The sequence below is a fragment of the Carettochelys insculpta genome, chromosome 8 (assembly GCF_033958435.1).
Source record: "Carettochelys insculpta isolate YL-2023 chromosome 8, ASM3395843v1, whole genome shotgun sequence".
NCBI classification, from domain to species: Eukaryota; Metazoa; Chordata; order Testudines; family Carettochelyidae; genus Carettochelys; species Carettochelys insculpta.
In genome coordinates this window covers 1,318,511-1,344,764 of record NC_134144.1, presented here as the reverse complement: position 1 = coordinate 1,344,764, position 26,254 = coordinate 1,318,511, and the positions used below count along the sequence as shown (strand labels likewise).

The following is a 26,254-nucleotide window of genomic DNA, read 5'->3' as shown; positions in this document are numbered from 1 at the left end:
TGATGGCCAATGCGTGTAAATGAGGCCATGGACGATAACTGTTCTAGCACCACCGTCTGGCATGTACAGCTCTGCCAATGCACCCGCGGGGGATGGACAAACAGCTCAGTGCAAACCAGGTCACCGGCAGCCACCGATGCCTGAAGCCTCTGCCCACTCTTGTACAGCCCAATGCCAAACTTCCCGAGTTTGTGTGTGCCGCTGTCATTACACTTTGCTCCCTGGGCATTACGCTCACCCAGACTCACGCCGACCTCTCGCCGCGGTTTCACTAAGATTGCCTGCAGTTGCTGGTAAAAAACGGTACAGATCTGTTCTGAGATGGAAGAACTGCAGCTGCACGCAGTAGTCAAGGTGTGGACATAGCAGGGATTCAGACAGAGGCAATATGGTTTTTTTCTGAGAGTTCCGTTCCTCACTGTAGTTTCAACCAGTTTACCCGGTACTGAGGCCGGGCTTGCCAGCCTGTAGTTGCCTGGATCACCTTTGAAGCCCTTTTAAAAAATTGGCATCAGATTAGCTGTCCTCCAGTTATGTGGTGCAGAAGGTGATTGAAATGATAGGTTACAGGCCGCAGTACGTAGTTCTGCAAGTTCACATGTGAACAGAAATCCTGGGAGAATCTTGTCTGGTCTTGGTGACTTATTACTGTTTAGTTGATTAGTTTGTTCCAAAACCTCCTCTACTGGCAGCTCAGTCTGAGACAATTCCTCAGATTTATCACCTACAAAGACTGGCTCAGGTGTGGGAACCTCCCTCACATCCTCTGCCCTGAAGACTGATGCGACGGTAGTTCCTTGTATCCTTTGCAATGCACTCAACTGCATCTGCCAGGGTGCTGCCCGGCCCCTTGCTTTGTTACCTCTGGTCTTGAATAACCCAAACACTTTTGAGTCATCTGCAGATTTCACCACCTCACAGCTTCCTCTTCCAGGTCGTTGGTGAACATGTAAGCCAAGGGCAGAGAGGACTCTCCCCTGCCATCTGGTGATGAACCGTGGGAGAAGACCTCAGGAGCAGACCTTATTTGCATAGACATGCCCAGCTGGCCTTCCACCGGCATTGAGCCGGGGACCTGCATGGCCAAAGTGGTGGCTTTGAGCTGTTAGGCTTAACATTTGCTTTCATCTTGGGTGTGGCGTGTTGGGCTGTTATTCTCTTTGCTGTATGACCAAAGGGCAGTGGAGCGCTGCATACCATGCCCTGGCTGAAGGGGGATGCTCTCAATGGTGCCTCCTTCACTGACCGGGGCAGGTAAGCCCCAGGGAAAGGAGGGGGTGGGGGAGACAGGTGCCTCTGTGTGGTGGTGTGCGGTCCTTACAGAGTCCTAGATGACATTAATCCTGGTCTTTCAATATTTAGACTGTGATCAGAGTCAGTGGAGGCTCCTGGCTTCTGCTCCATCCTCACGAGTCCTGCAGTAACCCAGGAGCAGGGCTCGTGGGCTGCACTTTAGCCCTGGGGTGGGGAAAGTGGTGCAGCGAAGGGGTATGCAGGAGGAGCCGTGGCAGGGAGCTCCCCAGCAGCTGCTGAGGTCACTAAGAACTGGGAGAAGTGGTGGCACCTCAGCACACGGCTGCCCAGCTGGAGGCGGCAGCATTAGCAGGCAGCAAGCAGAGACAAACACCAGCACCACGGGCGGGCAGCGGTAAGCAGCAGAGGTGTTTCCTCTGTACTCCCCCAACCCATCCTCCGCTGGGGGCTGGAGTCACATGACTGGGGCTTTGCTGACCATGGACAGCCAACTGCCCCATGGGTGCAGTGATGGGAAAAGGAGCGGGAGGGTGTTAAAGGGACATTCATCTGTCAGACTTTCACACTGCCAAGTGAGAAACTGAGGCAGGAGGCCCTGTCCAGGGTCTTGTGGGGCACAGGCATGTTTGTGGTGTGTACACCTTTGTGTTATTGTTGTGACGTTTTCCAGAATGATTGTGTCCGGTCTCCCTTGTAATAAACACTTTCTTTTGTTGTACATAGCCCCAGGGCATGTGAGCAGGGAACTATGGTCCCTTAGAGATCTCCTGGGGTGGTGCTTAGTGTTTCCTATTCCCCAGATGAGGCCTTGAGCCAGCTCTGTTGGTAATGTTGAGAACTGCCCCCCCGGCAGAAGAGTTACAGATGGGTTAAGCGCCATGTGGCCTGTCATGGAAATTTGGGGCACCTTTGCTATGATGAGACCTGACCTTTTATTGCTCTTTGTAAGTTCTCAGCCACCTCATGAGCTCGGCCCACGACCCTACAAATACTTATTTTCTTCAGGGCCCTCTTGTTCAGCAGTGAGGCTGGCACAGGGCATGCAGAACCATGAGCCACGGTTACTGCTCTGCCTCAGCAAGAGAGCTTGGCTGGAGTTAGACAGCTCCCTGCCCGCCCATTCACACCTCACTTTCACATTGCATGGGACTCTGCCAGCCTGAGCCTTGTTGTGCAGGGAACATTTGGGGACCTCAGTCCTGCTGGGACATCTCCCTGCAGTGGCCACGTGAGAGCCTGGCTATACACAGGGCTCTTCCAAGACAGGGCTTACGGTCACCACTTGCGGTGCTCAGCATCTCACCCTAGTACACAGGCACTTCTGTTTGTGACCAAAGCCATCACGTCTTGGAGGCGTGCCTTGAAATGCCTAATGCCTTTTGCAATCACCAGCACTAAAAGTGGTCTGACTCAGCAAAGAGACGTGAACTCCAAGTGTCACTGATGTGCGGGTGAGGAGCAGTGCTAAGTACCTGGGGAAATCAGACCATTTTAGTGTCTACATGTGGGATTTCAGGGCCTGTCTTCAGGCTCCCAAGTTTGAAGCTCTGAAATATATTTTAACCACCTGACTGTTGTGATTAAACTCTTATCTGACACTTCAGGGAAGCCATGTTTTCCTTCCTCCATCCCACTCATAATTTGTATCCCATGTCCTTCCCCTCATGGAGGAGGCAAATCACAGAGTGCATGAGGAATCTCTCTCCTCCCTGCTGATAGGACAGGACAGGGTGTGTCTAGACTGCAGTGGACAGCATTTGTGTCTCCATTTTATGGATGGGCTTCTCTCACCTGCTTTGTAACTATGGCTGTGCTGGCCACATAGCAATCAGCAAAACAAGGCCACAGAGGAGCCAATAAGAAAACATGCTGAAGGCCCAGTCATACAGTCCCTGCACTGACAAAGCTCCCCCACATTCTAGCTCCACTTTGAGCAGTGCTGCCAGAACTGGCCAAATGTGAGGTTATAGCCATCAGCTCAGAAATGATGCCGAGAGTTCTTTTAGACTTGTGACATTCCCATTCTTCCGTTTAGAATGGGAGCAGTGTGGCTCTTCCGCTAACCGTTGGCCAACGTAAATACAAGGCATGCCGGGGTGTGGGGAGGATGCCAAATACATTTGAAATAGAACTAAATGACGTTTTGATGCAGATCAAGATGTTTGCAGGTGTGACAATAGTGGAAAAGAAGAAATGGCCCCAAGACAAGCATGTGTGTTTCAGCAACTCACTGGTTACGCTGAGGCTCCACAGAAATTGGCATTCTGAGATCCCTCCCACTACTGGAGCTGGGAACCAGCTACACACATCTCCTCCGCCTCTTAACTCCCTCTCCTGAGCCTCCTTCCACAAGAAACTCAGGGACAGAGTAGAAAATTAGAAAAAATTCCCAACTCAGATAAAAATTCCTTGCCGCAATACTTGTCCTCTGTCTCCTTCAGTTTCTGCCTCCCTTCCTTTCCCTGAGTATTCAATGGTAAACTTCAGACTAGCAAGATGAAGTTAGCAAACTTTTTGTTCACTTTCCTACTTCAAGTCTGTTTCCTCTGGAGAGGGGCGCTGGCTCAGCAGACAGAACTAGGCAGCAGAGTCGAAGTCTTTCACTCAGGTGAGTCTGTCACTCAGTGGTGCACTTTCTTTTCCTTTCCTGTGTTAATCGTTTCCTATAAAGTTAAAAGAAAGATCTGCTTTCAGCCTTGCGCGCCTGGGGAGCAGAAGTCTCAGGTCGTTTGTACTGTTGTAGCTTTAGGCTTGCCTGAACGTTTAAAACAAGATGTGTTTTAAATGTCTCTTGATTAGTTATTCCTTAAGGGCATATTGGAAATCCTCACTCACCCCTTCTCCACTCCACTGAAGCAATGTTCAGCTCTGTCCCACATCATATGTGTTCATTTTTTCTTTGTATTTAACAAAGAAAGAGGATACAAAAAAACTCTCACAGAGGATTGTATTCTGGTATACTTCAAAACAATTGATTAGAATTTTATCAAAATCTGTACAAACATTTTCTAGATTTTCCTTCGTTTGAAACAATCCCTTGTGTTCCTGTTGAAAAAAACTGTTTGTTATAAGATCTTTATTGTTCCTTAAATACAAAATATCTACAAGATAAAAGTTAACACTATATCTGGATATTATTTTTTAAAAGTATCTGTCTGATATTTTATTGGGATGAATTAACTCATCTCACTCATCTCTAAATAGCTATAGAGCTGAGAAGCCTAGGAAAACAGCCTCTGATTTTTAAAATTACAACAATAAACATAAAGAAAAGGGTCTGGGGCTTTTTTTTTTTTTTGGAGCTGTGTTTTCATTGGCTTTACTCTAATACATATATGTTCAGTTTCAGTCAAACCTAGCACAAATGCCATGCAAATATGTATGTGTGGTATGTTTGTCATTCTGACACAGTGAATTATTATGTGCAAGCTGTAAGCATCAACTTTGTATAAAAATGTCACACTGCAATAGAGAAAGATGCTGCAGATGTACTCTAGAAAAGGTATTAGCTCTCTCTTTTCAATACACATGCTTCCTCCTTATGCATGGAAGATCCATGCACTCTGGAATATCTTGTAGCACGACTGGAAGATGCAGGCGCACCATGTTTAAAACATGCTGTCTCTGTTTTTGCACAGATTGCCCTGTAGATCTGTTTTTCGTTCTGGATACATCAGAAAGTGTTGCTTTAAGGGTGAAGCCTTTTGGAGCCTTAGTGTCACAGGTGAAAGAATTTACCAACCGCTTCATTGACAAGCTAACAGACAGGTAAATGTATTGGAAGCTTTTAGTATTCTGCACTCGTTGTTTGAGTTGACTTCACAATGGGCACCGCCACGTAGTAGATTCACCAGAGTAGAAAAAGGCACACCAGGAAGGCTGGGGCTCTGCTTGGGACTTTGTATTTGTTTCGCAAGAAGGCTGCCCGCTGGTGAGCAGTGTGTGCGTAAGAGGAATGTGAGGGGCATGGTTTTGTGACAAAGAAGGAGAACGTGTCTGCAGCAAGGCAGAGTACACCGGGGAGGGAGTGCTCCCGTTCTGGGACCCCCGCGAAGTCGGGGTTCCCCCGTGTGCCAGGGCGCTCTCTGCGCTGCCCTGGGCCCATCTGCAGGTGGCAGTGTTCCTTCAGCTGTGCTCACTGCCGGAGGGGTTGGCTGCCCCGCGGGTTGTTTCGCACTGGCTCAGGGGTCTGTGGCAGGGGTGGGAAGGTGGCTGTCGTGTTTCCCGGGCAGAAGGACCCTCCAGAATCATTTTCAAGGCCCAGGGCTTAAGCCGAGTGCCTGGAGTAACTCAGGCCTGTTCTCAGATCTAAAACAGGGCCCTCAGCTATCCCCCACGCAGCTTTCACAGGCAGTGGCTTGTGCCCTGCAGCCCTTCCACTGGGTAAGTGCAGTGTCCTGTGATCGCACACCCTGCCGGGGGGCGTGTCTGAGAGCCAGGCCAGGAAGCCGGCCAATGAGAGCTGCAGGGGTGGTGCTTGCTGGTGCAGGCACTGCCCAGAGATCCGCCATCTAACTCCCTGCCCCAAGGGCTGCGCAGAGCCATATTTGCCAGCAGCAGCCAGGAGCTCTGAGCGGCAAGGGGCCACCATGGCAAGCAGGCGACCTGAGCGCTGTGCTGTGCTGTGCTGTGCTGCCAGATGAGAGCTGCCTGTGGCAACCGCCTCCCAGCCAGGCCAAAGCCTGCACCCCCTTCTGCACCGCAGCCCCCGGGCAGAGCCCCTCCTGAACCCAAACTGCCCCCCCAGAGCCTGTGTCCCGTCCTGCACCTGCCTGCAGCTCCCTCCCGCACCCAAACTGCCCCCCAGAGCCACGCTGAAACGCGCAGCCTGTGGCCTCTTGTCACAGTGCGTGGAGTGGCTGCCACGCAGAAGGGATTGCCCACGCCTGGCGTGGTGGGCGGAGGGCGCGAGAGGCAGAGCCGCTCAGTGGCTGGGGTCAGATGCAGAGCTGAGCCTGCAGCCTCCCGTTCTGCGTCTCTGGTGTAATGCCTCTGCCTGACCACAGGCCTCTGCCTCCTGGAGCTGGGAGCGTCTCCCCTCTGGCGCCTGGAAAGGCACCCCAGGCGAAGGGCCCCACTAAGACACAGCGAGAGGCTCCCCACTGGGTTAACCCCTCAAGGCTGTTGTCTGGGTGTGCAGCAGCCCCCCCGCCCCCGTCAGCAGGGCTGGTTAGCATTTGGTGGGCCCCCTGCCCATACATGCAGCCCCCACATAGTCGTTGTCCTTCCGAGTGTGGGCCTGGTGCGGCGGTGCTAGTGGCTATCCCAGACTGAGTCTCGGGGCATTTCGTTTTGACCATACGCCTCTGCATGGTGGTATGTACTCCGAGAATCACAGCTCCTGAGGGATGGAAGGGACCTCAGAAGGTCCTCTAGTCCAGCCCCTGCCTAAAGCAGGATGAACCCCGCTCAGTCATCCCAGCCAGGACCTTGTCAAGCCAGAATTTAAACCCCCACCCACAGCTCCCCATCCAGTTGTACGTCACTGCACTGTGCACCCAGGGGGGTTTACCAGAAATGTCAGTGATGAGGGAAAACACCCCCCGGATTTATCTCCTTCCTCACTCAGACGTTCTGTAGCTATGTCCCCAGGACCCCCATTCCACCAGTCACTGGCTGCGTCCTGGCCTCACCTCAGTAATGCTCCGCTGCCAGCAGCCGCCAGCTCCCTCTCCCAGCCCCCGGGAGGGAGGGACCTTTCCAGTTGGTGTCACTGGAGGCTGTCTGGATCCCTCTCGAGGTCCCTTCCAGCCCTGTGAGCTACGTACGGGTTTGTGCACATGTGTATTTTTATGACTGTCCTGCAGAAGGAAGAAAAGTTGTGGGGCCTTTGTAGGTCTTTTGCTCCACTCTTCGTTTCTGTGGAGAAAGCGCCAGTACAGCGCTGCTGTCTGCTTTTTCAAAGAAGAAAACTTAAAAAAGAACTGGCAGTGGCAGCTGAACACAGCAACTCCCTGCCCAGGTAGCGTGGGGAAGATGCCAACCCTGGTTCCTCAGCTTTGCCCTGCACCAAATTACAGTGGGGCAGGTTTGAGAAATGATGCAACAGGCGCTCAGGTTCACCTGGAGCCCTCCTGGTCAGGCTGAAAGACAGGTGCTGAATCCCCTTTCTGAGTACTGGGTACATCTGGAAAGGAAAAGCCCATTTCTGCTTCCTTGGCTGTGGACACTGAGTCAAATCCGCCTGGGCCCGGAACGGTACCCACAGCTGCTCAGGCCCCTGACAGAGCCCCCACGCCCCTTACTTACCATATCAACCACTCCTCCCTCGCCAGGCTTCAGACAGAGGCGCACTGTCTGCCGAGTGCACCCCATTCCTTCCTGGGGGGCAGCCAGCCGAGACCACCAGCCTGGGAGAGGCTTCTGGGGTGAGATCTGGGCCAATGCCTCCTGCTCCCCATGCACGTGTCCCTGTTCGTAGCCCCAGCCCCTTCCACAGCGCAGCTCACAGCTCCCCCCTGCCTGTCCTGTGGCTAGTGCCCATGGTTGTGCTGGGAGTTATAGTCCCTTTCTTGCTCTGGGGCCAGCTCTGTAGTCAGGGAGCTGGCCAAGGGATTACAGCTCCCAGGGTGCCTGGGGCTCCCCCATCGTGCCCTGCAGGTTCTCCCTGCACAGTGCAGCAGGGAGGAAGGGAGAGAAATGCAGCCTCTGTGAGCTTGGGCCTGTGCCAGGGAGCCTGTCCCCCACTGGTAACTCCATCGCTGCCCGTGGAGCCGTTAGCCCTGCAGGGCTCTCTCTGTCAGCTCTGGCTCTATTCCCAAGGTGGTACTGGGTGTCCCCTGGAGGCGTAAGAGGCCTGGGTGTGCCCTTGGGCAGCCCCTCACTCCTGTGCCCATTGGGGAGGGGTTCCACACTCGAGGGGCGCAGAGAGCAGTGCCATGCTGTGCAAGCTGCAGGACTGACACACTCCCATGGGTTTGTGTCATGTGCCAACAATGCCCAGATGCTTTGTACATTGGACAGACTTCAAACTCTCTTAGACAAAGAGTTAATGGGCACAAAACAGACATAAAAACACTCCTGATCCACAAACCGGTCAGCCGGCACTTTAATGGAGTGGGCCATTCTGTTAATGACTTAAGAGTTTGTGTTTTACAGATAAGGAATGTTCACACTGCTTTGGAGAGAGAGGCTGCTGAACTCTCTCTTATATTCCGATTCGACACATTAACACATGGTTTGAACCAGGATGCGAATTTGCTGGGTCACTATAGGGGCTCGTTTGCATACTTGGCTTAATCTAATTCTTGACTCCCCCCGCCCCAACTCTCTGATTTGCTCACCTTGATAATTTTTTTTTCTGATTTGTCCACCTTGATTACTAGTTTTGGATCTCTGTGCCTTAAATATTGAGTCTGTTCTGGTCTGGCTGTGGGCTGAAGAAGTGGCTCTGTCCCACGAAAGCTCATCATCTAGTAAATTATTTTGCTAGTCTTTAAAGTGCTACTGGGCTGCTCTTTTGTTTTGACAGTATATGGACTAGCCTGGCTCCCTCTCTGTTACTGATCCCATGGCAAGGGAGCAAAGCGAATGGCTGCGGCTGGGCCAGGCTGGAGCCCCAGACCCCATAGTGACAGCACTGCAGGGGTTGGGTGCAGCCAGATGCTGGGTGGGTGGGCAGGTGTGGGGAGCTCACTCCTGTGCTGAAGTGGCTCCATTAAAGCCATCTGGGACTTGCCTGTGCTCTCGGTCTGGTGTGGGGCTGCCCCATGCTGGCAGCAATGGGGATCAGGGCGGCTCTTGGGGACCATCTGGCTTCTTTGGCAGGGAAGCTCTTTATCCAGACTGTGCTCTGGCGAAGGCTTACCTGCCCCTACCCCTGTGGCCTAGCGTGCTGGCGAAGAGAGCGAACCCGGCCAGCGCAGCTCATGGCCCCTGTCTGCAGCCAGGGCAGGTGTGTTGGCGAGTCGGGCGTCCGTGGCCACGTGGGGTTGTTTGCCTGCCGTTAAGCGTGGCTTTGGCGGAGCTGGGAAGAAGGCTCACGGACAGAAGCAGGCGGTGCCTGCAGTTGCACCAGTCGCGGGTATCAAGGCCTTGTGCTGGGCGGAGGATGGTTGAGCAGCAGGCAGGAGTGACGGCAGGTGCTGAGAGGAGGAGGCTGGCCGGCCGGTGACGGAGCTTGGCTGGGGGTGGGGCATATCGAAGGAACGGGGCTGTGGTGTTCATCTCTCCTCTCCTACACACCCTTCCGGCTCCAGCAGGCTGTGTGCGCCCAGGCGGCTGCCCTGCTGCAGTGCACCCTGGGCAGCAGACCTGCGCGGCGAGACCCTGGTCCTCCCGGCTCCGATTGCCATCATCCCAGCCTTTGGCCATGTCCTCGGGAGATCTCAGTTCTGCTGGGGGGCAGGGTCCCTGTCTGGCGGGCTCTGCGGTGGGCTGTGCTTGGCCAGCCCGAGTGAGGAGAGCTCCCCTGCATTTGGAACACAGGCCCTGCCTGACCTGGCAGTTCTCGTGGGACTCTGCCAGAGCCGAGGTTTCTTCCGGGGCCAGCGTGGCTTGCAGGGCACCGGGGGCTCCTGCCTCGCACCATGCACACGGTCAGCCGATGCACCTCCAGCCCAGTCCACCCTGGCAGGGGGCGGCGGTGGCAAGGAAAGACGGCCCCGTGAATGAGGGGTTGGCAGCGCTCAGGGTCCAGACAGGGTTTTCCAAGGGAGGGGAGGGGCAGGGGACTGTCCTACAAAGACAGAAATGGAGCAGGGTGGAGAAGTGGGAGTGAAATCAAACGTGAAAGGCCACGTCAGCTTCCTGTCTGTGCAACCCTTCCATGGAGGCACCTCATGTCAGGCGGGACAGTGCCTGCTGCCATAAAGATGAGTCAGGGGCCAAGTGGTCGTAACACCCCCTCCTTACAGGTACACCCATCCCTGTCTTCACACCCAGGTGTTTCTTTCCTCCACCTTCACACCCAGGCATTTGCACCCTTCTGCTTTCCTCCATCTTCACACCCAGGCATTTGCACCCCTCTGCTTTCCTCCACCTTCACACCCAGGCATTTGCACCCTTCTGCTTTCCTCCATCTTCACACCCAGGCATTTGCACCCCTCTGCTTTCCTCCATCTTCACACCCAGGCATTTGCACCCTTCTGCTTTCCTCCACCTTCACACCCAGGCATTTGCACCCTTCTGCTTTCCTCCATCTTCACACCCAGGCATTTGCACCCCTCTGCTTTCCTCCATCTTCACACCCAGGCATTTGCACCCTTCTGCTTTCCTCCACCTTCACACCCAGGCATTTGCACCCTTCTGCTTTCCTCCATCTTCACACCCAGGCATTTGCACCCCTCTGCTTTCCTCCATCTTCACACCCAGGCATTTGCACCCCTCTGCTTTCCTCCATCTTCACACCCAGGCATTTGCACCCTTCTGCTTTCCTCCACCTTCACACCCAGGCATTTACACCCCTCTGCTTTCCTCCATCTTCACACCCAGGCATTTACACCCCTCTGCTCACTCCCATCTTCACACCCAGGCATTTGCACCCCTCTGCTTTCCTCCATCTTTACACCCGTTGCATTTACGCTCCTCTGCTCACACACATTTACACACAGAGAATTTCCTTCTCATTTAGAATCGGAACACGAGACACACACAACCTTAAAAACGTGCCTAAGACGCTGACTCCGCACCCAGGGTTATTCCAGGACGATGAAGGGAAGGGTGTCTTTCTGAGCATCTAGGGCTAGGACTTCCCTGATTCGTTCCAGTTTGAACAACAGCAGATTTCTTTAAAAAAATCCCCGCCCCTGATTTCAAGCTCTCCCATGATGGAGAGCCCCGCACACTGGAGGTGAGTTGCTGCCGTGGGGAATTGCCCTCACTGTTCCTCCAGGCCTTGCCGTGCGTTTCTTTGCCGGACTGAAGAGGCCTTTCTGGCCAACCTCCGGTTCACCACGTTGATACTTACAGGCTGCCAGACAGTCCCTGAACAGACTAGCAAAGCTGCACAGCCGGTGCTCCTGGAGCGAGCGTAAAGCAGGACTCCAAGGCAGAGGCCGCGCTGGTAGTAAGAAAGCGCCTGCAAGTCAGTCGGGTGCGGGGTCAGGGCAGCATGTGCGAGGTGCTGAGAGAGAAGCAGGTTTCCACAGGACCTCTCCGCTGCACGCGAGGCTGAGCCAGAGACGTGCGGGGCTGGGGTGAGGGGAGTGCTGCAGGCCTGGGGGCAGCGACACTGAAGCTGGGTGTCCCCGCTTGTCTGGCCAGGTATTACCGCTGTGACCGGAACTTGGTGTGGAACGCTGGAGCGCTGCATTACAGCGATGAGGTCGTGCTGATCAAAGGGCTCAACCGCATGCCGGCTGGGCAAGCGGATTTAAAGAGAAGAGTGTCTGCTGTGGACTACATTGGGAAAGGCACCTACACGGACTGCGCCATCAAGAGAGGGATCGAGGAGCTGCTCATCAGGTGAGCGGGCAGGGTCTGCAGGGCGGTGTCCAAGGAGCACGGCAGCAGGTGGGCTGGGAGAGCCGGGTCCTCGCTCCGGGACATGCGTTCTCGGCTGCCGGCTGGCTCGGCAGAGCTTGGCAGCAATGTGCCATGCTGGGGCTTTGAGCCGCTCTGGAGAGGCGTGACCGTCCCACTTCACCACAGCCACCCCAGGGCGCTTCCTCCCCCCAGCCACGCTGTCAAACCCAGGGTGAGCCTCAGCTGGTGGAACTCTGCAGGGAACGCTGACAGTGGACGCCAGCAAGGGATCTGCCCATGTCGCGTTTACCTGTGCCTCACCCTGGCTCCGCTGCTCTCTGGTGGCTGTAGCTCTAGGTGGGCATAGTGAGGGGTGCAATTAATTGTACCTGCTGTTAATTAAGTGGAAAAATTGTACCACTAACACTGACTAGAGGCTGTTTTTGCAAACACACATCAGCTACCCTGAGGGCATTCTGCACCAAGATCAATAATAATACCCCCTCCTCCTGTTGTTCATTCCCAGCTGCTGGCAACTGGAGGGTTAGCGTCATGCCGAGCATGCAGTTGGGTCCCTGAGCATCTTGGCTAATAGCCTTTGGTAGACCAAACTTCCATGAACTTACCTAATTCTTTTTTGTACCCAATTATAAGGCCACCCTAATGTAGCCAGAAAAGTGTCGCATGCTCCTTGGGTATTGACTAGAGAACAAACTGGTCACTTCACCTGAATGGTCCCTTGAAATACGCATTAACTACTTCTACTAAATAATCTCTTCCACCTTGTATGTAGCCCTGCCACTCTGAGCCCCTTTCCTGGACCTGCAGGAGGGCTCTGGGTCAGCCCAGAAGCTTGTCCCTTCTCACCGGGAGGTGGTGGTTCAGGAACGGATATTACATCCCTCCTTGTCTCTCTAGAGAACTCTGTGTTTCCCCCAGGGATTCCCATCTGCATGTGGGACATGGCTCCTCTGGAAACCCTTCTTCACTGCTTGTATGATGGTAGCTCCCCCCTTGTGCTAAGTACCCTACAGAAAGGTACCAACAAACGACACATGCTCCTCCCCAGGCTGCTTGCAATTCAAGGTCCCAGTTGTAGAAAGGGATCTGCACAGGTGCAGCATTCAGTTTGTCCAGGAGCACTTGCAGGGTGAGGGCCTAGGTGAGGAGAAGACCCCCATGGGGGCAAGACAGAGCAAAAGGGAGGCCAGTGTACCCCAAGAAGAATATAGAGTTCCCTAGTGCAAGAGAGCACTCACCTTGAATCTACAGAACTAACGCAAACCAGTTACATGGGCATGGTCCATGCAGAACTTTCCCATTTCTCTGCTCAATTATTTCTATTTTTAAAACCGACATTTGGAGTGATGGAAAAGTCGAACTAAATTTCCCCAGTTCTTTCCACCCACTGTTCTGCAGTCCCGGGAGAGGCTGGTGCAACGGGATTGGGGACAAGGACAGAGGGTATAGAACAATTACAGAGCAAGTCATTGTCAAACAGTTCAAAGGTCAGAGCCTCCCAGGGAGAGGTGGGCAAATAACGGAAGAGTCAACTTGCCTGCAACTCTGGGAAACTTGCTTCAAGTCGAACCTCAAATGAAATGTTATTGAAATTTGAAGTGAACTGAAAAAAAGTGTGTGGGGGAGTCAAACAAAATGTGACATTTCTGCAGAAGCTGTTTTGGGTGGTTTTGAATAACACTGAAGGTCATTTGGAAAAGAAAAGTTGGAATTGTGGGACGAGTTAAACAAAACAATCAGGCGAAGTCTACACAAAGTTACACCCTTTTGATGTTCCTGCCGCTGTGTTTTTTGCCAAAAAGTTTTGTGCAAACACTTCTCCTGAAGCTGGTTTCAAATCCGTGCTGCTCCCTTTCCCGTGGCTGGGACAGCAGCCCGGGTTAGTGCTGAAGCAGCGTTGCCCCGATGTGGAGCTAAAGTGCTGTGAATATTTGCTAACTTTCTCCACTAGCACATGGGATTCTTGAACGGATGAGAGAGGAGCCTTCCTTCATGTAGCTCCAGGAGGAGCCAGCCCCTTTAACCAGCTCACCTTGTGACACTTGGGTCCCGTTCTCTAAGGAGGCAGACTCCGCTCCAGGTTCAAGAGCACCTTGTAGCAATGTGATGGTCTCCACTGAGCGTACAGCCTTACGTAATGGGGACAGGCCAGCACTTACCACACCTGCATCTCAGCATGAGCGTGACCAAATCCCCCAGCCACCCGCACCAGCACGGGGCTCCCCACTCTGCCCCGAGCCCAGTCAGGACAGGTGGGGTTGAGCGGGTCGGTGTTCGGTGCTTTGAGGCTGCTCGCCCACAGACGAGAACTGGAAATGGATGTTTCCCGGGCTGCCGGCAGGCGGGCTGAGGCTGAATGCGGTGGGGACATTGGGGATTGCTCAGGGGAAGCCGGGAGGCTCTCCCCAGCCTTCGCAGATCTGGCCAAGTTGACGTGAGATGAGGAAAGCACGTTCTGTGTCGAGGCGGCCGTGGGTGAAGCCAGTTCCCTGAACTGAACCGAACCAAACCAGAGAGAGGGAGCGGGGAGAACATTGACCTTGGCTGGTGGATGAAGGGCTTCACTGCCACACCCTGCCCTGCAGTCGGTGGCCGTTCCCCAGAGGGCTTTAACTGGACCCAGTCAGTGAGCAGCGAGTAGGTGGCCCCCGCCCGTGAGATTGTTAGCAATGCTGGCAGAGCCCTTCGCGGGAGGAGACTAGAGTCCCACCAGCACCAGGCAGAACACAGGCCTCTCTCGCCTGCCTGCCTCTTTCCCGGTACCTCAGCAATGCCCGGTCACAAGAGCAAGTTGAGGAGGTATTTGGGGAGGCTCCAGCCGGGGTACTGGCCAAAGCAGCTTGTGGCTTTTCTGTCAGGAAGGACAGCGGGATGAAACATGCCATGTTCAGAGAGACCCTGGGTCTCAGCCCCCGGCGGCAGTGCAGCCTGGTGCTCAGAAGAGCTGGGGTCGCTAGCTAGCGGGGGGGTGCTAGGCTGGAGTGGTTGTGGGTACATCTCTCCAGTGGTGCTGGCAGGGTCCCTGGGAGCTGGCCAGGGGAGGGCTGAACCCGATATTCTGCCTGGGGTGACTCAGGAAAAGCACCGTCTCCTAGGAGCTAGCGGAGCTCAAGCCCTGTCATTTGCCCACTGTCCCCAGGGCAGGGCATGGCCCAGCACCACACGAACGTCTCAGCACCAGGCTGAGGAGGCGGTAGATCCCAGCTACACCACTGTCACCGTGGAGGTAGCCGGGATGGTGCGAGGGCACTGGGGTCATGCCAGCCTGCCCTGACATGTCCTGCACTCATGGGGAGCAGCAGGAAAGTGCTGACACAGCCCTTCCATGGAGGTAATGGCAGGTAGGGAGCCAAGCTCTCAGGGCCAGGAAGGGCTGTTGCAAGACAGCTGCGGGATAAGCACTGTCCGGGCAGCTGCCAAAGCCACTGCCAGTGGGAAGTTATCCCGGCTCACGAATTCCTAACCCAGCCTGTCGGCGAGCAGCTGCAGAGAGGGGGACATGCCTCTACCCACAGACAAGAGCGTGGTGGTGTGAACTGTCAGAAATCGGCTGGTGATGCAAGCCCCAGCTCCTGGAGTCAGGGGAGAGGTGAGACTCTGGCTTGGACACAAGTCAGGTGCTCAGCCCTCCTGGTGGCAGGGGAGAGCTTGGAAACCTGCACCCAAAGGTGCCAAAGCCAGCCGGGGAGAAGCAGAAGGCGAGGAGGGCTCTTTCATAGGCCCTTGTGATTTGTAAGCCAGTCTTAGCATTTCAGGGGGCTGGCTCCTGATTTCTGCACCCCGGGCTCAGGCTGTGCTGCTGGTGCCTCGGAAGGGTTTCCTGAGGCGAACTGGAGTTTGACCAAAGTCCCCACTGCACATCACAAAGCCTGTGTCGATTCTGGCCCTGCTTAGCCCTTCCCGGCGTCAACAGGCACCTGCCTGAGGCTCCGATGGGAGCTGGTTGCAGCTGTTTGCCAAGAGCCATACCAAAGCATTCCCAACAGACCCTGGGAGCGTCTGCACACAAGCAGGAGACACAGCAAGTGTGGTACTCATCTTTCTCCTCCGACTCCATTCATGGGAAGGGTGTCCTTCTGGAAGCTGAGCTGCTGCACACACCAGCCACTGCCTGCAGATCTGAGCTTAGCGATACTGTGCTGTGCGTACAGATGCTCTGGGGGTTAAATGACGAGCCTCGTATTTCTTTTTGAAACACAGTGTATGTGGTCTTTGCAAACGATCAGTAAAGGCTGATTTATCTGACTGCTTCTGTTTCCTGCTGTAGTTACATGAGAAGGGAAAGGTCTGGCTCTGGGTGTGGTGTGGGTTTAATAATCCAGGTTCTCCATGTAGAAGTGTCTTTAGATACGGTATTAAACCATCACCCAAGAAAGCCTAATCCCACTTCCGACATCCTTTGTATTACATTCATGTTGCAGGATAAGTAAGGTTCAGGTTGAAGCGGTAAAACTATCCTACACAGGGAGAATCACTTTTATGAACTCTTAGCCTCATCCCCCTGCCCCACACATGTTATCTGTAGAGCACTGGAGATGGTTGGTTGTGTGGGGCTGTGATCCCTGTGGTACTGGGATTTCATCACTGACAATGCAGGGTTTCAGAGGAGTTTAGTCTGTGATATCATTTAATGACTTAAATGCTAAATGCTGATACATTATTATTGTCCTACAAACAAAGCAAACATTTTCTCAAAAGGAAAGCCCCAGAAAAAAACACTGTGACCTTCTTCCACCAAGCGTCACCATCCATGCAGTCAGACTGAGCTGCCAAGCGTTTGACCTTTGTGCTCGTCCAGAGCCATCTGCCCCTGGGCCATTAGCCCTTCCATCACAAAGACAGCCATGGCCCCCAGACAGACTTGGCAGTAATGCTGTGGAAAGTGAGCAGAGATTGTGTCAGGATAGTAGTGAGGGCGCTCCTCAAAGCCTCACATGTCCAGCTAAACATTTTGAATTGTTCCAGTGGCTCCCACCAGAAGGAGAACAAATACCTGATTGTGGTGACTGATGGACACCCCTTGGAAGGATACAAAGAGCCTTGTGGAGGACTGGAAGATGCTGCCAATGAAGCAAAACATCTGGGGATCAAAGTGTTCTCTGTTGCCATTTCTCCTGACCATCTGGTATGAATTGCTCAAACGTGGCCCTCATTAGGGCTGTCCCAGTAGGAGTGGGAGGGAATGAAACTAGAAACAGGATATTGCTTGGTGGAGCCAGTTAAGCCTGTCTTTGGTGCGGAAGGGCCGTGTCCTGCAGCAATTCCAGGAAGGGCAGCCAGTGAGTACAGAGTTTAAAGTGGAGGGAAGTAGATTTATAAGAAGTAGAGCACTAGTGAAGCTAAGCCAGTTTACACCAGCAAAGAGTCTGGCCCAATGCCTGTAAGTACCACAGAGATGGTCCCCAAACAAACTCCAAGATCCGACACGGACACCTCCCCTCTGGGACGGCCAAATGTTCTGGTCAACTCTGTTGCTACCATTGGGTGGGCCAAAGCGTCAGCTCCCCGCAGGCCCAGCCGCTGAGGTGAAATTGAGACGTGAGGCTTTCCCAAAGCATGCAGTGCCAGCTGGGCACGATGGAGGTGGCTGCAGGGACAGTCAGCCCGCTGTGCTCGCGTGGAGTCTCTCCCCACACGGGAGGCCTGCTCCAGCCACAGGGCAGCGCAGGCAGGAAAGCGCTCACTTTGCGCTGGGCACCTTGGAGATGCCAAAGTGCCCAGCTGCCTCGGAGTCCAACCTGGTTGCTCTGCGGTTGTTTTACCCCAGGAATCCCGGCTGAGTGTTATTGCCACAGACCACAACTACCGTCGCAACTTCACAGCAACCAGCCTGATTCAGTTTCCTGTAGACACTGACAGCACAATAGACACCATCATAGACATGATTGTGAGTACTGCCAAGCTGTCCCCGCCCGTGCTCCGGGCGCCCGTTCCCTCCGGCCCGGCCCAGCCCGCTGTGGTGGGGGATTCGGCAGCTCTCAACACCTGTCTGCTTCTCTCTGTTTCAGAAAAAGGATGTGGAGCATGCGGTGAGTCTGGTGTTCTCTGGGCTGGTCGTTTGTGCAGCTGGGACCGCTGCCCCCTCCGTCTGAACACCTTCCCTTCCCAGGCCCTCCCCTCCGCCCCCCTCACTTCCGGGGCCAGGCTGGGTCTCCTGGGAGCTGCCAACAGGCCGAGCTGGCTCTCGCTGGGTACCGCACCACATGGAGCCAGCACCAGGGCACTTCAGCTGCCAGGCCGTGTCTCTAGCCCACAGGCAGCCCAGGCACACAGCGCGACTCCCCCTCCCCAGGCAGCAGGGAACAAGCCAGGCCAGGGCTGGAAAGCTACCCCCAAGCCTTTCCTGCTCCCCAGGCTATGCACCTCTCCCCGGCAGCAGGGAACAAGCCAGGCCGGGGCTGGAAAGCTACCCCCAAGCCTTTCCTGCTCCCCAGGCTGTGCACCTCTCCCCGGCAGCAGGGAACAAGCCAGGCCGGGGCTGGAAAGCTACCCCCAAGCCTTTCCTGCTCCCCAGGCTGTGCACCTCTCCCCGGCAGCAGGGAACAAGCCAGGCCGGGGCTGGAAAGCTACCCCCAAGCCTTTCCTGCTCCCCAGGCTGTGCACCTCTCCCCGGCAGCAGGGAACAAGCCAGGCCAGGGCTGGAAAGCTACCCCCAAGCCTTTCCTGCTCCCCAGGCTATGCACCTCTCCCCGGCAGCAGGGAACAAGCCAGGCCGGGGCTGGAAAGCTACCCCCAAGCCTTTCCTGCTCCCCAGGCTGTGCACCTCTCCCAGGCAGCAGGGAACAAGCCAGGCCGGGGCTGGAAAGCTGCCCCCAAGCCTTTCCTGCTCCCCAGGCTGTGCACCTCTCCCCGGCAGCAGGGAACAAGCCAGGCCGGGGCTGGAAAGCTACCCCCAAGCCTTTCCTGCTCCCCAGGCTGTGCACCTCTCCCAGGCAGCAGGGAACAAGCCAGGCCGGGGCTGGAAAGCTACCCCCAAGCCTTTCCTGCTCCCCAGGCTATGCACCTCTCCCAGGCAGCAGGGAACAAGCCAGGCCGGGGCTGGAAAGCTACCCCCAAGCCTTTCCTGCTCCCCAGGCTGTGCACCTCTCCCCGGCAGCAGGGAACAAGCCAGGCCGGGGCTGGAAAGCTACCCCCAAGCCTTTCCTGCTCCCCAGGCTATGCACCTCTCCCAGGCAGCAGGGAACAAGCCAGGCCGGGGCTGGAAAGCTGCCCCCAAGCCTTTCCTGCTCCCCAGGCTATGCACCTCTCCCCGGCAGCAGGGAACAAGCCAGGCCGGGGCTGGAAAGCTGCCCCCAAGCCTTTCCTGCTCCCCAGGCTATGCACCTCTCCCAGGCAGCAGGGAACAAGCCAGGCCGGGGCTGGAAAGCTACCCCCAAGCCTTTCCTGCTCCCCAGGCTGTGCACCTCTCCCAGGCAGCAGGGAACAAGCCAGGCCGGGGCTGGAAAGCTGCCCCCAAGCCTTTCCTGCTCCCCAGGCTATGCACCTCTCCCAGGCAGCAGGGAACAAGCCAGGCCAGGGCTGGAAAGCTACCCCCAAGCCTTTCCTGCTCCCCAGGCTATGCACCTCTCCCCGGCAGCAGGGAACAAGCCAGGCCGGGGCTGGAAAGCTACCCCCAAGCCTTTCCTGCTCCCCAGGCTATGCACCTCTCCCCGGCAGCAGGGAACAAGCCAGGCCGGGGCTGGAAAGCTGCCCCCAAGCCTTTCCTGCTCCCCAGGCTGTGCACCTCTCCCAGGCAGCAGGGAACAAGCCAGGCCGGGGCTGGAAAGCTACCCCCAAGCCTTTCCTGCTCCCCAGGCTATGCACCTCTCCCAGGCAGCAGGGAACAAGCCAGGCCGGGGCTGGAAAGCTACCCCCAAGCCTTTCCTGCTCCCCAGGCTGTGCACCTCTCCCAGGCAGCAGGGAACAAGCCAGGCCGGGGCTGGAAAGCTACCCCCAAGCCTTTCCTGCTCCCCAGGCTGTGCACCTCTCCCCGGCAGCAGGGAACAAGCCAGGCCAGGGCTGGAAAGCTACCCCCAAGCCTTTCCTGCTCCCCAGGCTGTGCACCTCTCCCAGGCAGCAGGGAACAAGCCAGGCCGGGGCTGGAAAGCTACCCCCAAGCCTTTCCTGCTCCCCAGGCTGTGCACCTCTCCCCGGCAGCAGGGAACAAGCCAGGCCGGGGCTGGAAAGCTACCCCCAAGCCTTTCCTGCTCCCCAGGCTGTGCACCTCTCCCAGGCCAAGTGCACATGCCCAAAGGTGCCCACCCTAAGCAGGGGAGTGCGCAGGCAGGACTCCTGACTCGTGCTGGCACAGCTGCACTGTGCCCTCTCCTGCAAGTGCTGGTGGGCTGCAGCCCAGCCACGCGTGCACCCAGGTATTGCCAGGCCCCGGGGCCCAGCATCCCGATGGGACAAGGGGTTATCGTCTCCTCCCGTCGGCCTCCCCGCGCAGGGAGAGCAGCTCGCCTGCAAAGCGGGTGGGTCAAGGCGCCTCTCAGCCTCAGAACAGCGTAAGTCACCCTCTGGTGTGGCCCGTTGGGACGCCCCCGGGCTGAGCATTGAGCCAGCTTCCTGGGCTGATGCAGGGGTGGGGTGGTGATTCAGCATCTCAGTTTCTGCCCGGGTTACCTGAGGCGGCCCAGCCTTGCCATGTCTCTAACACTGTGCTCTCTCCTTCTCTCTGGGCAGTGCTGCTCCTTCGAGTGCCAGGTGAGTGGGGCACTAGGGGCCCACCATGAGCTCTCTCGAGTACGGCTTTCTCTGTGGGTGCGCCCGTGGCCCTGCTCTGAGCACTGCCCTTCTCTTACAGCCTGCTCGAGGGCCTCCGGGATCACCTGGCGATCCGGGCTATGAGGTTAGTACACCAATGCATCCAGCAGCTGCCGCGTGAGCAAGGCTGAGATGGGGATGCCGGAGCAGAGGCCCCACTGGAGGGATGTGGAGAGGCCACTGGGCAGGGATATTTGTGGCACAGTCACACCTTCAGCGTGTGGTTTCTGCCTGGCCCTGCAGCTTTCAGAGCAAGGCTGCCTGGGACAAGCACATGCAGACCTAAGCTCTCAGCAGGGGACGGCCACTGTGGCTTTAACTCCATGTCCTGCTGTTAGAGCCCCTGACAGAACGCACCTTCCCTGGGGCCACAGAAGCACTGGGACTCCTGCAGCCATGCTGGGTCACAGGGGTCCGTGCAGTCCCTTAGCTGCAGTTCACCAGGAGCCGGAGTGAGCCTCACCGGGCTGGCGCTGCCAGGTTCACTTTCCTTTGCCTGAGAATGGCAGCAGCATGTCTGCTGGCCTCCAGCTCCCCTCGAGACCGGAGCACGTGGAACCAGCCGTGTGAGGACTGGAGCAACACCCCGCAACTCCACTTGCTGCAGTTCCTCGTTTGCGAGCGGCAGCGCGCTGCTCTCATGGGAGCTCGGGAGCGGCTTTGCCAGAGGTCTCCTGGCTCATGAATCAGAAAGCTCCTTGCAGCTGAACTGCTTGTCAGCCACCCAGAGCAAGTGAAGCCCCTGGGCGCTAGGCCCCAAGCCTAGCATGGGGTCTAGCTGAGCATGACCACGAAGGGAGTGAAAATGAGCGTGCCCAAGGCTGCCTGTCCCTCGAGAGTCACTCCCGGGGTGGCCCTGGGGAAGTGCTCGGATCACTGCGGTGTGTAAAGCTACTGTTGCACAGAGATTGGGCCCTCCATCAATGCGTGTTTTGTGTTTCAGGGGGAAAGAGGGAAGCCGGGTCTTCCTGGTGAGAAAGGAGCTGCTGGAGAGCCGGTGAGTGACGACGGACACAGTGCTTCGATGGGGGAGATCGCATGGGAGGCTGGGCTCTGACCCTCCATGTTATCTGTGAAATGCTCTAGCACCTCAGGCACAGCACTCTGGGGTGGGTGGGACGGCATACTCACCTCCCTCCGGACTGAGATGGCTCCAGCCTGGTTCTGGGCTAACTCCTTTGTAGGGTGGTTCTAGACAAGCACTGGGTTGTGGGCTAACTCCTTTGTAGGGTGGCTCTAGACAGGAGCCGGGTTGTGGACAAACTACTTTGTAGGGTGGTGCTAGACAGTCACCGGTTGTGGGCTAACTCCTTTGTAGGGTGGCTCTAGACAGGAGCCGGGTTGTGGACTAACTCCTTTGTAGGGTGGCGCTAGACAGGCGCCGGGTTGTGGGCTAACTCCTTTGTAGGGTAGTGCTAGACAGTCGCCGGGTTGTGGGCTAACTCCTTTGTAGGGTGGTTCTAGACAGGCACCAGGTTGTGGGCTAACTCCTTTGTAGGGTGGTGCTAGACAGTCGCTGGGTTGTGGGCTAACTCCTTTGTAGGGTGGCGCTAGACAGGCACCGGGTTGTGGGCTAACTCCTTTGTAGGGTGGCGCTAGACAGTCGCTGGGTTGTGGGCTAACTCCTTTGTAGGGTGGCGCTAGACAGTCGCGGGGTTGTGGGCTAACACCATCATGCTACGATTGGCTCTACGCTCACTCCTTTTGGACTAGCCCTGTGCTGGAATGGGGCCCTATGGTACGCCTGCCTTGCTGTGCGCTGGCTGCATGTGCCATGGCCCTGGACAGTCACCCCGTTCCGGGCTAGCTTGTTACATTCCCAGCAGATGTTCGGAGAAGTACTTTTCCATTTCAGGAGGTCAGGCCCAGTGAGGTCTGCACCGGCCTGGAGTGCCCCAGGTCTGGTTCACAAGGGCCCAGGGCAGTATGCTGCTGGCCCGGCAGCCAGATGTAATTCTGCCCTGTAGTGGTGACCAGCAGTGCTGAGCTAAGGTGTTCACAGCGCTAGCCATTGCTGGGCCAGCGGCACAGGAAGCCTGAGGCACTGGGCTCCAGAGAGCAGACAGGACAGCCCCTGTTTTGTGGGAACATCACTCTGCTGGCTCATACCCCTTATCAGGACCCATCTGGGCTCTGTTCCGTCCCCTGCTCCCCATGTCTCTAGGGACCTAGGCAAAGGGGTTGTGGGAAACAAACCCTCCCTACTGCTGTCCAATAGGCCACTCAGAGCTGTGGCTCTCCCGCTGTCTTCTCTGCACGGACCCAGCCGCTGGAGTGCCCTGGCTGCTCTCTGTGGCTTTCTGAAGGACAGCCCTGGGCCGGGCCATCCAGGAACCAAACCAAAGGAGCCAATTCAGTAGACAGGAGATGGGTTGGGAGTGCTCGTGGGTCAGTCAGCAAGCTAAGCCCAGGTGATGTGCTGGCTGATTCCCTGATTGTCCCGATTCCGCACAGAGCTCTGCTCCAGTGATGACGCAGTGGTTCAAGGGTAGCTGGCCTGAAACTGCCTCACTTCAGCTCCTCTTAAGGGCTGGAGTTTGACTCCCATGCTGGGTGCACAGCTAGAGTTCGGAGCAGAGGGGGAAGAAGCCTGTAGCAACACCTGAGTGGTTACAACAGAATAACACAGTAAACTCTTTCCTATCCAGCATCCTCTCATCCAGGAGGCTCACCTGGCATATGTACAGCAGTTACGCTTTCCATACGCACCATATAGAGAAAGCAAATTCAAATAAATACAGCAAATGCAGTGTCAGTTTACAGGGTGCACCACCACTGGTGTTGGTCCGTAAAGTACTCTGGGTATGTTTCTGTTTGGTTTTTAGTATCTGGTCTTGTGTTTCTCTAGTGTTCAGCATTGGTCGGCATACCTCTCTGTTATCCAGAATATCTGAAAATCCAGCAACTTCCTGCTCCTGGGGCCGCTAGATATGAAAGAGTTTACAGTAGATGGGCCAAGGAGGGCTCCCCCACACACACTGGGACAACTCCCATGACAGCTCTGCCTAGACACACGAGGAACCCTTCATCTCCTCGCTGTGAGCCAATGGCCACCAGGCCTTGGCGCTCCAGCCCCCAAATAGCCAGTTTCCTGCAGTATTTCTCTGACTCACCCAGCCCACGGGCGCTTGCCTGGCTTTGGCTCTGATGTGCCTGTCTGGGGATAGACGGGGCAGTGTTACAGGGAGGTGTGCAACATCCTTTTTCCTCCTCCCTTTTTTATTAGGTACGTTTATTTTGGGATGTGTGTTTCTCCCACGCCCATCAGAGCACAGTCAGCTTGTGTTTTCACCCTGGAAAGCCTGCAACTGCAATATTTTCCTCATGGCAGTTTTTTTCTGTAGACCAAACTTTCCTTCCAAATAGCATCTGAGAGGGTTAGATGCTGGCAGCACAAACGATGCTGAGTTAATCCCTGTATATCTACCTGTGAAGAGGAATTAACCTGTGTGACTCCCAGCCAAAGCTGGTGTTTGAAACGCAGCAGCAAGATTTGCACTGAAACACTCAGGTGTACTTAGTGGAAATAAATCAAGTGGGCCTCCTTTTCCTTCGTGCTTGCTGCTGAGTCTGCAGCTCAGGTGAAGGGGCCAGAGGTGGACAGTTCGTGGTGCGTGTGGGGCTTTTGTTGAATTTGTTTTAAACCCGAGGAGTCCGTCGGAAGTGGCGTGTGGCAACCCCAGCCACACCCCCAGCACGCGGCTGCACGGTTCCTGCAGGGAGGGGTCTAATATGTTGGGGTTTGTACCCTAGGGCAAGCAAGGCGACCTGGGACCCGTCGGCTACCAGGGGATGAAGGTATGTACCGCTCCCTTTGCGGGCAGTTGGGCGGGGGCAGTATTGCCCTGACCTCCCGGGCTGCCTGCCCAGGCACATTTCATGGCCTCCTGTGAATTGGTTTGTTTTCCCTTTGCTGTGTAGGGAGAAAAAGGCACCCGGGGAGAGAAGGTGAGTGCAGCATGCGGCGTGCCTACATTTCCCCACAGCGTCCTGCGCAACCTCCCTCCGCAAGGCGCTTTAGCGCTCGCCTGTCTCCTGGAGACTGGCCTCTTACACTGCCCTCGCCGTGGCATGCCGAAGGGGGATCCCTTGGCCGCGTTTATCCACCTTTGCGCTCCTTCGCCGGCTCCGCCAGGCTTTGGTAGCGGCTCTCTCACTCACGCTCACACACAGACGCGCACACGCTGCGGTGGCTCACTGCTTCCCTGGTGACACTCATCGCAGAAGGCTCACCTGAGGGGAGTGCAGAGAATCAGGCGTTGCCTGGGGTGGGGCTGGCACCCCGTGTCTGCTGTCCTCGCCAGTCAGCGCACCAGGTGGGGCCCGGGCACAAGAAAGGCAGCCTTCCTTTGGGGTAACTTCGCTACTTGTGCTTCGCAAGCCGTCCAGGCCTATCAGAGCCTGTGCCAGCCACAGAGCTGCCGGAAGTGCATTTGCACATCAGCGTGACCCGCCCCAGCTCTTTTGCGCCGTGGAAGTGAATTGTTTGGACAACATGGAGTTACGGAGCCTTGGGGCCCTGGGGAACAGTCCCTGGTGCCCGTATGTTAATCTGCCCCGGCCAGCACCCGGCTGTCCCGTGGCTTGGAGGGGAGCGTGACGGGCTGCCAGCACTAGCCTCTCCTCTCCTTTCCCACACAGGGCTCCCGAGGATCCAAAGGTGCCAAGGTGAGCTGGTGCTGGGGTCGTCTGGGCGTGGCGTGGGGGGAGCGTGCCGGGAAGGGCTGCCGCATTCCTTTCTTGTCTCTCTCGTCCCAGGGGGAGAAGGGCAGGCGTGGCGTCGACGGCATCGATGGCGTGAAGGTGAGTCCTGTGCCGGGCATGGCGCGCTGGGAGGGCTCCTTCCGTACACCGCTTACCGCAGAGACACCAGGAGCCTGAGGCGGGAAGGACGGGCCATGGGGCTTTGGGCGCACGGTGGGCGCCCTCCCTCGGCAGGGGGCCTGGCACAGAGCGGTCGGGGTGGGGTACTGGCTTTGGGGTGTGCTAGAGCCATGCAGCTCCTGGGACGGGGCAGGCAAGGAAGGCAGACAGCCAAGGAGGCTGCCAGGCCCGGGCTCCCCCTGACGGCACCGGCCCCCGGCCTGAGGCCAGCCTTGCTCACAGAGAGTGAAGGGGCCATGCACCAGGGAGGTTCCTGGTGGCCCAGCTCTTCCTGGTCCCTCTGCCCCTCCGGTTGCCCTGGGGGCGGGCGCTCCTGGCTGGAGCCTGTCACATGGGGCCCATCCCAGCCGCCTCAGGGCACGCCAGGTGAGGTAAAGAGACCCCTGTGTCGCAGCCTGTGCTCCCGGCTGGCCCCCGTCCCAGATCCCACCCTGCTCTCCTTCCAGCATTGCTCCCAGTGCGCAGAGGGCTGGCGGCCAGGCCGCGGGCATGAGACTTGTGCCCAGTCCTCCAGCTGCCCGGCACCCCTCTGGGCAGCCCTGCGTCTCTCAGGGCTCCCTGCAGGAGGCTGCTGCTCTGCGGAGTGGGGCTCTGTGGTCCGGCTGCCTTCTGGTCCCACGGGCGCAGCCTCTCCCAGCACAGCGCTCATCACCCGCCTTTTCCTTCCCTGCCAGGGCGAGAGCGGCTTTCCCGGACTGCCGGGCTGCAAGGGATCCCAGGGACCTGATGTACGTACGTGGCTGGTTTGCTTTGCATCACAAGTGCGGCGCTGTGGGCAGTGGAGCCAAGGGGGGAAGCCAGGCAGACCGGCGCACTCAGGGCGCAGGCGAAAGGGGCTCATGTAAGAGGGTATTGGGGCCAGGGCCCCTCTTTTCCTGGCCAGCATGTGGGCTGACAGCCTCTCCCCTTTGCCAGGGGCTCGGGCTTGCAGCTGGTTTCTGGGGTA

The 26,254-nt window shown here is 56.6% G+C and overlaps 1 protein-coding gene across 1 annotated transcript in view; it reads left to right on the top strand.

Annotated features, from left to right (window-relative positions):
* Positions 1-3,572: 3,572 nt before the first annotated feature.
* Positions 3,573-26,254, top strand: part of COL6A1 (collagen type VI alpha 1 chain) — a 61,905-nt gene continuing 39,223 nt past the window's right edge. The window contains exons 1-14 of the mRNA XM_075000806.1: positions 3,573-3,862; positions 4,893-5,022; positions 11,458-11,658; positions 16,645-16,804; positions 17,447-17,566; positions 17,688-17,708; positions 20,344-20,364; positions 20,465-20,509; positions 21,368-21,421; positions 24,178-24,222; positions 24,346-24,372; positions 25,066-25,092; positions 25,183-25,227; positions 25,983-26,036. Coding sequence (XP_074856907.1) covers positions 3,751-3,862; positions 4,893-5,022; positions 11,458-11,658; positions 16,645-16,804; positions 17,447-17,566; positions 17,688-17,708; positions 20,344-20,364; positions 20,465-20,509; positions 21,368-21,421; positions 24,178-24,222; positions 24,346-24,372; positions 25,066-25,092; positions 25,183-25,227; positions 25,983-26,036 — 1,062 coding nt within the window. The 5' untranslated portion in view covers positions 3,573-3,750. The remainder of the gene's footprint in view (positions 3,863-4,892; positions 5,023-11,457; positions 11,659-16,644; positions 16,805-17,446; positions 17,567-17,687; positions 17,709-20,343; positions 20,365-20,464; positions 20,510-21,367; positions 21,422-24,177; positions 24,223-24,345; positions 24,373-25,065; positions 25,093-25,182; positions 25,228-25,982; positions 26,037-26,254) is intronic.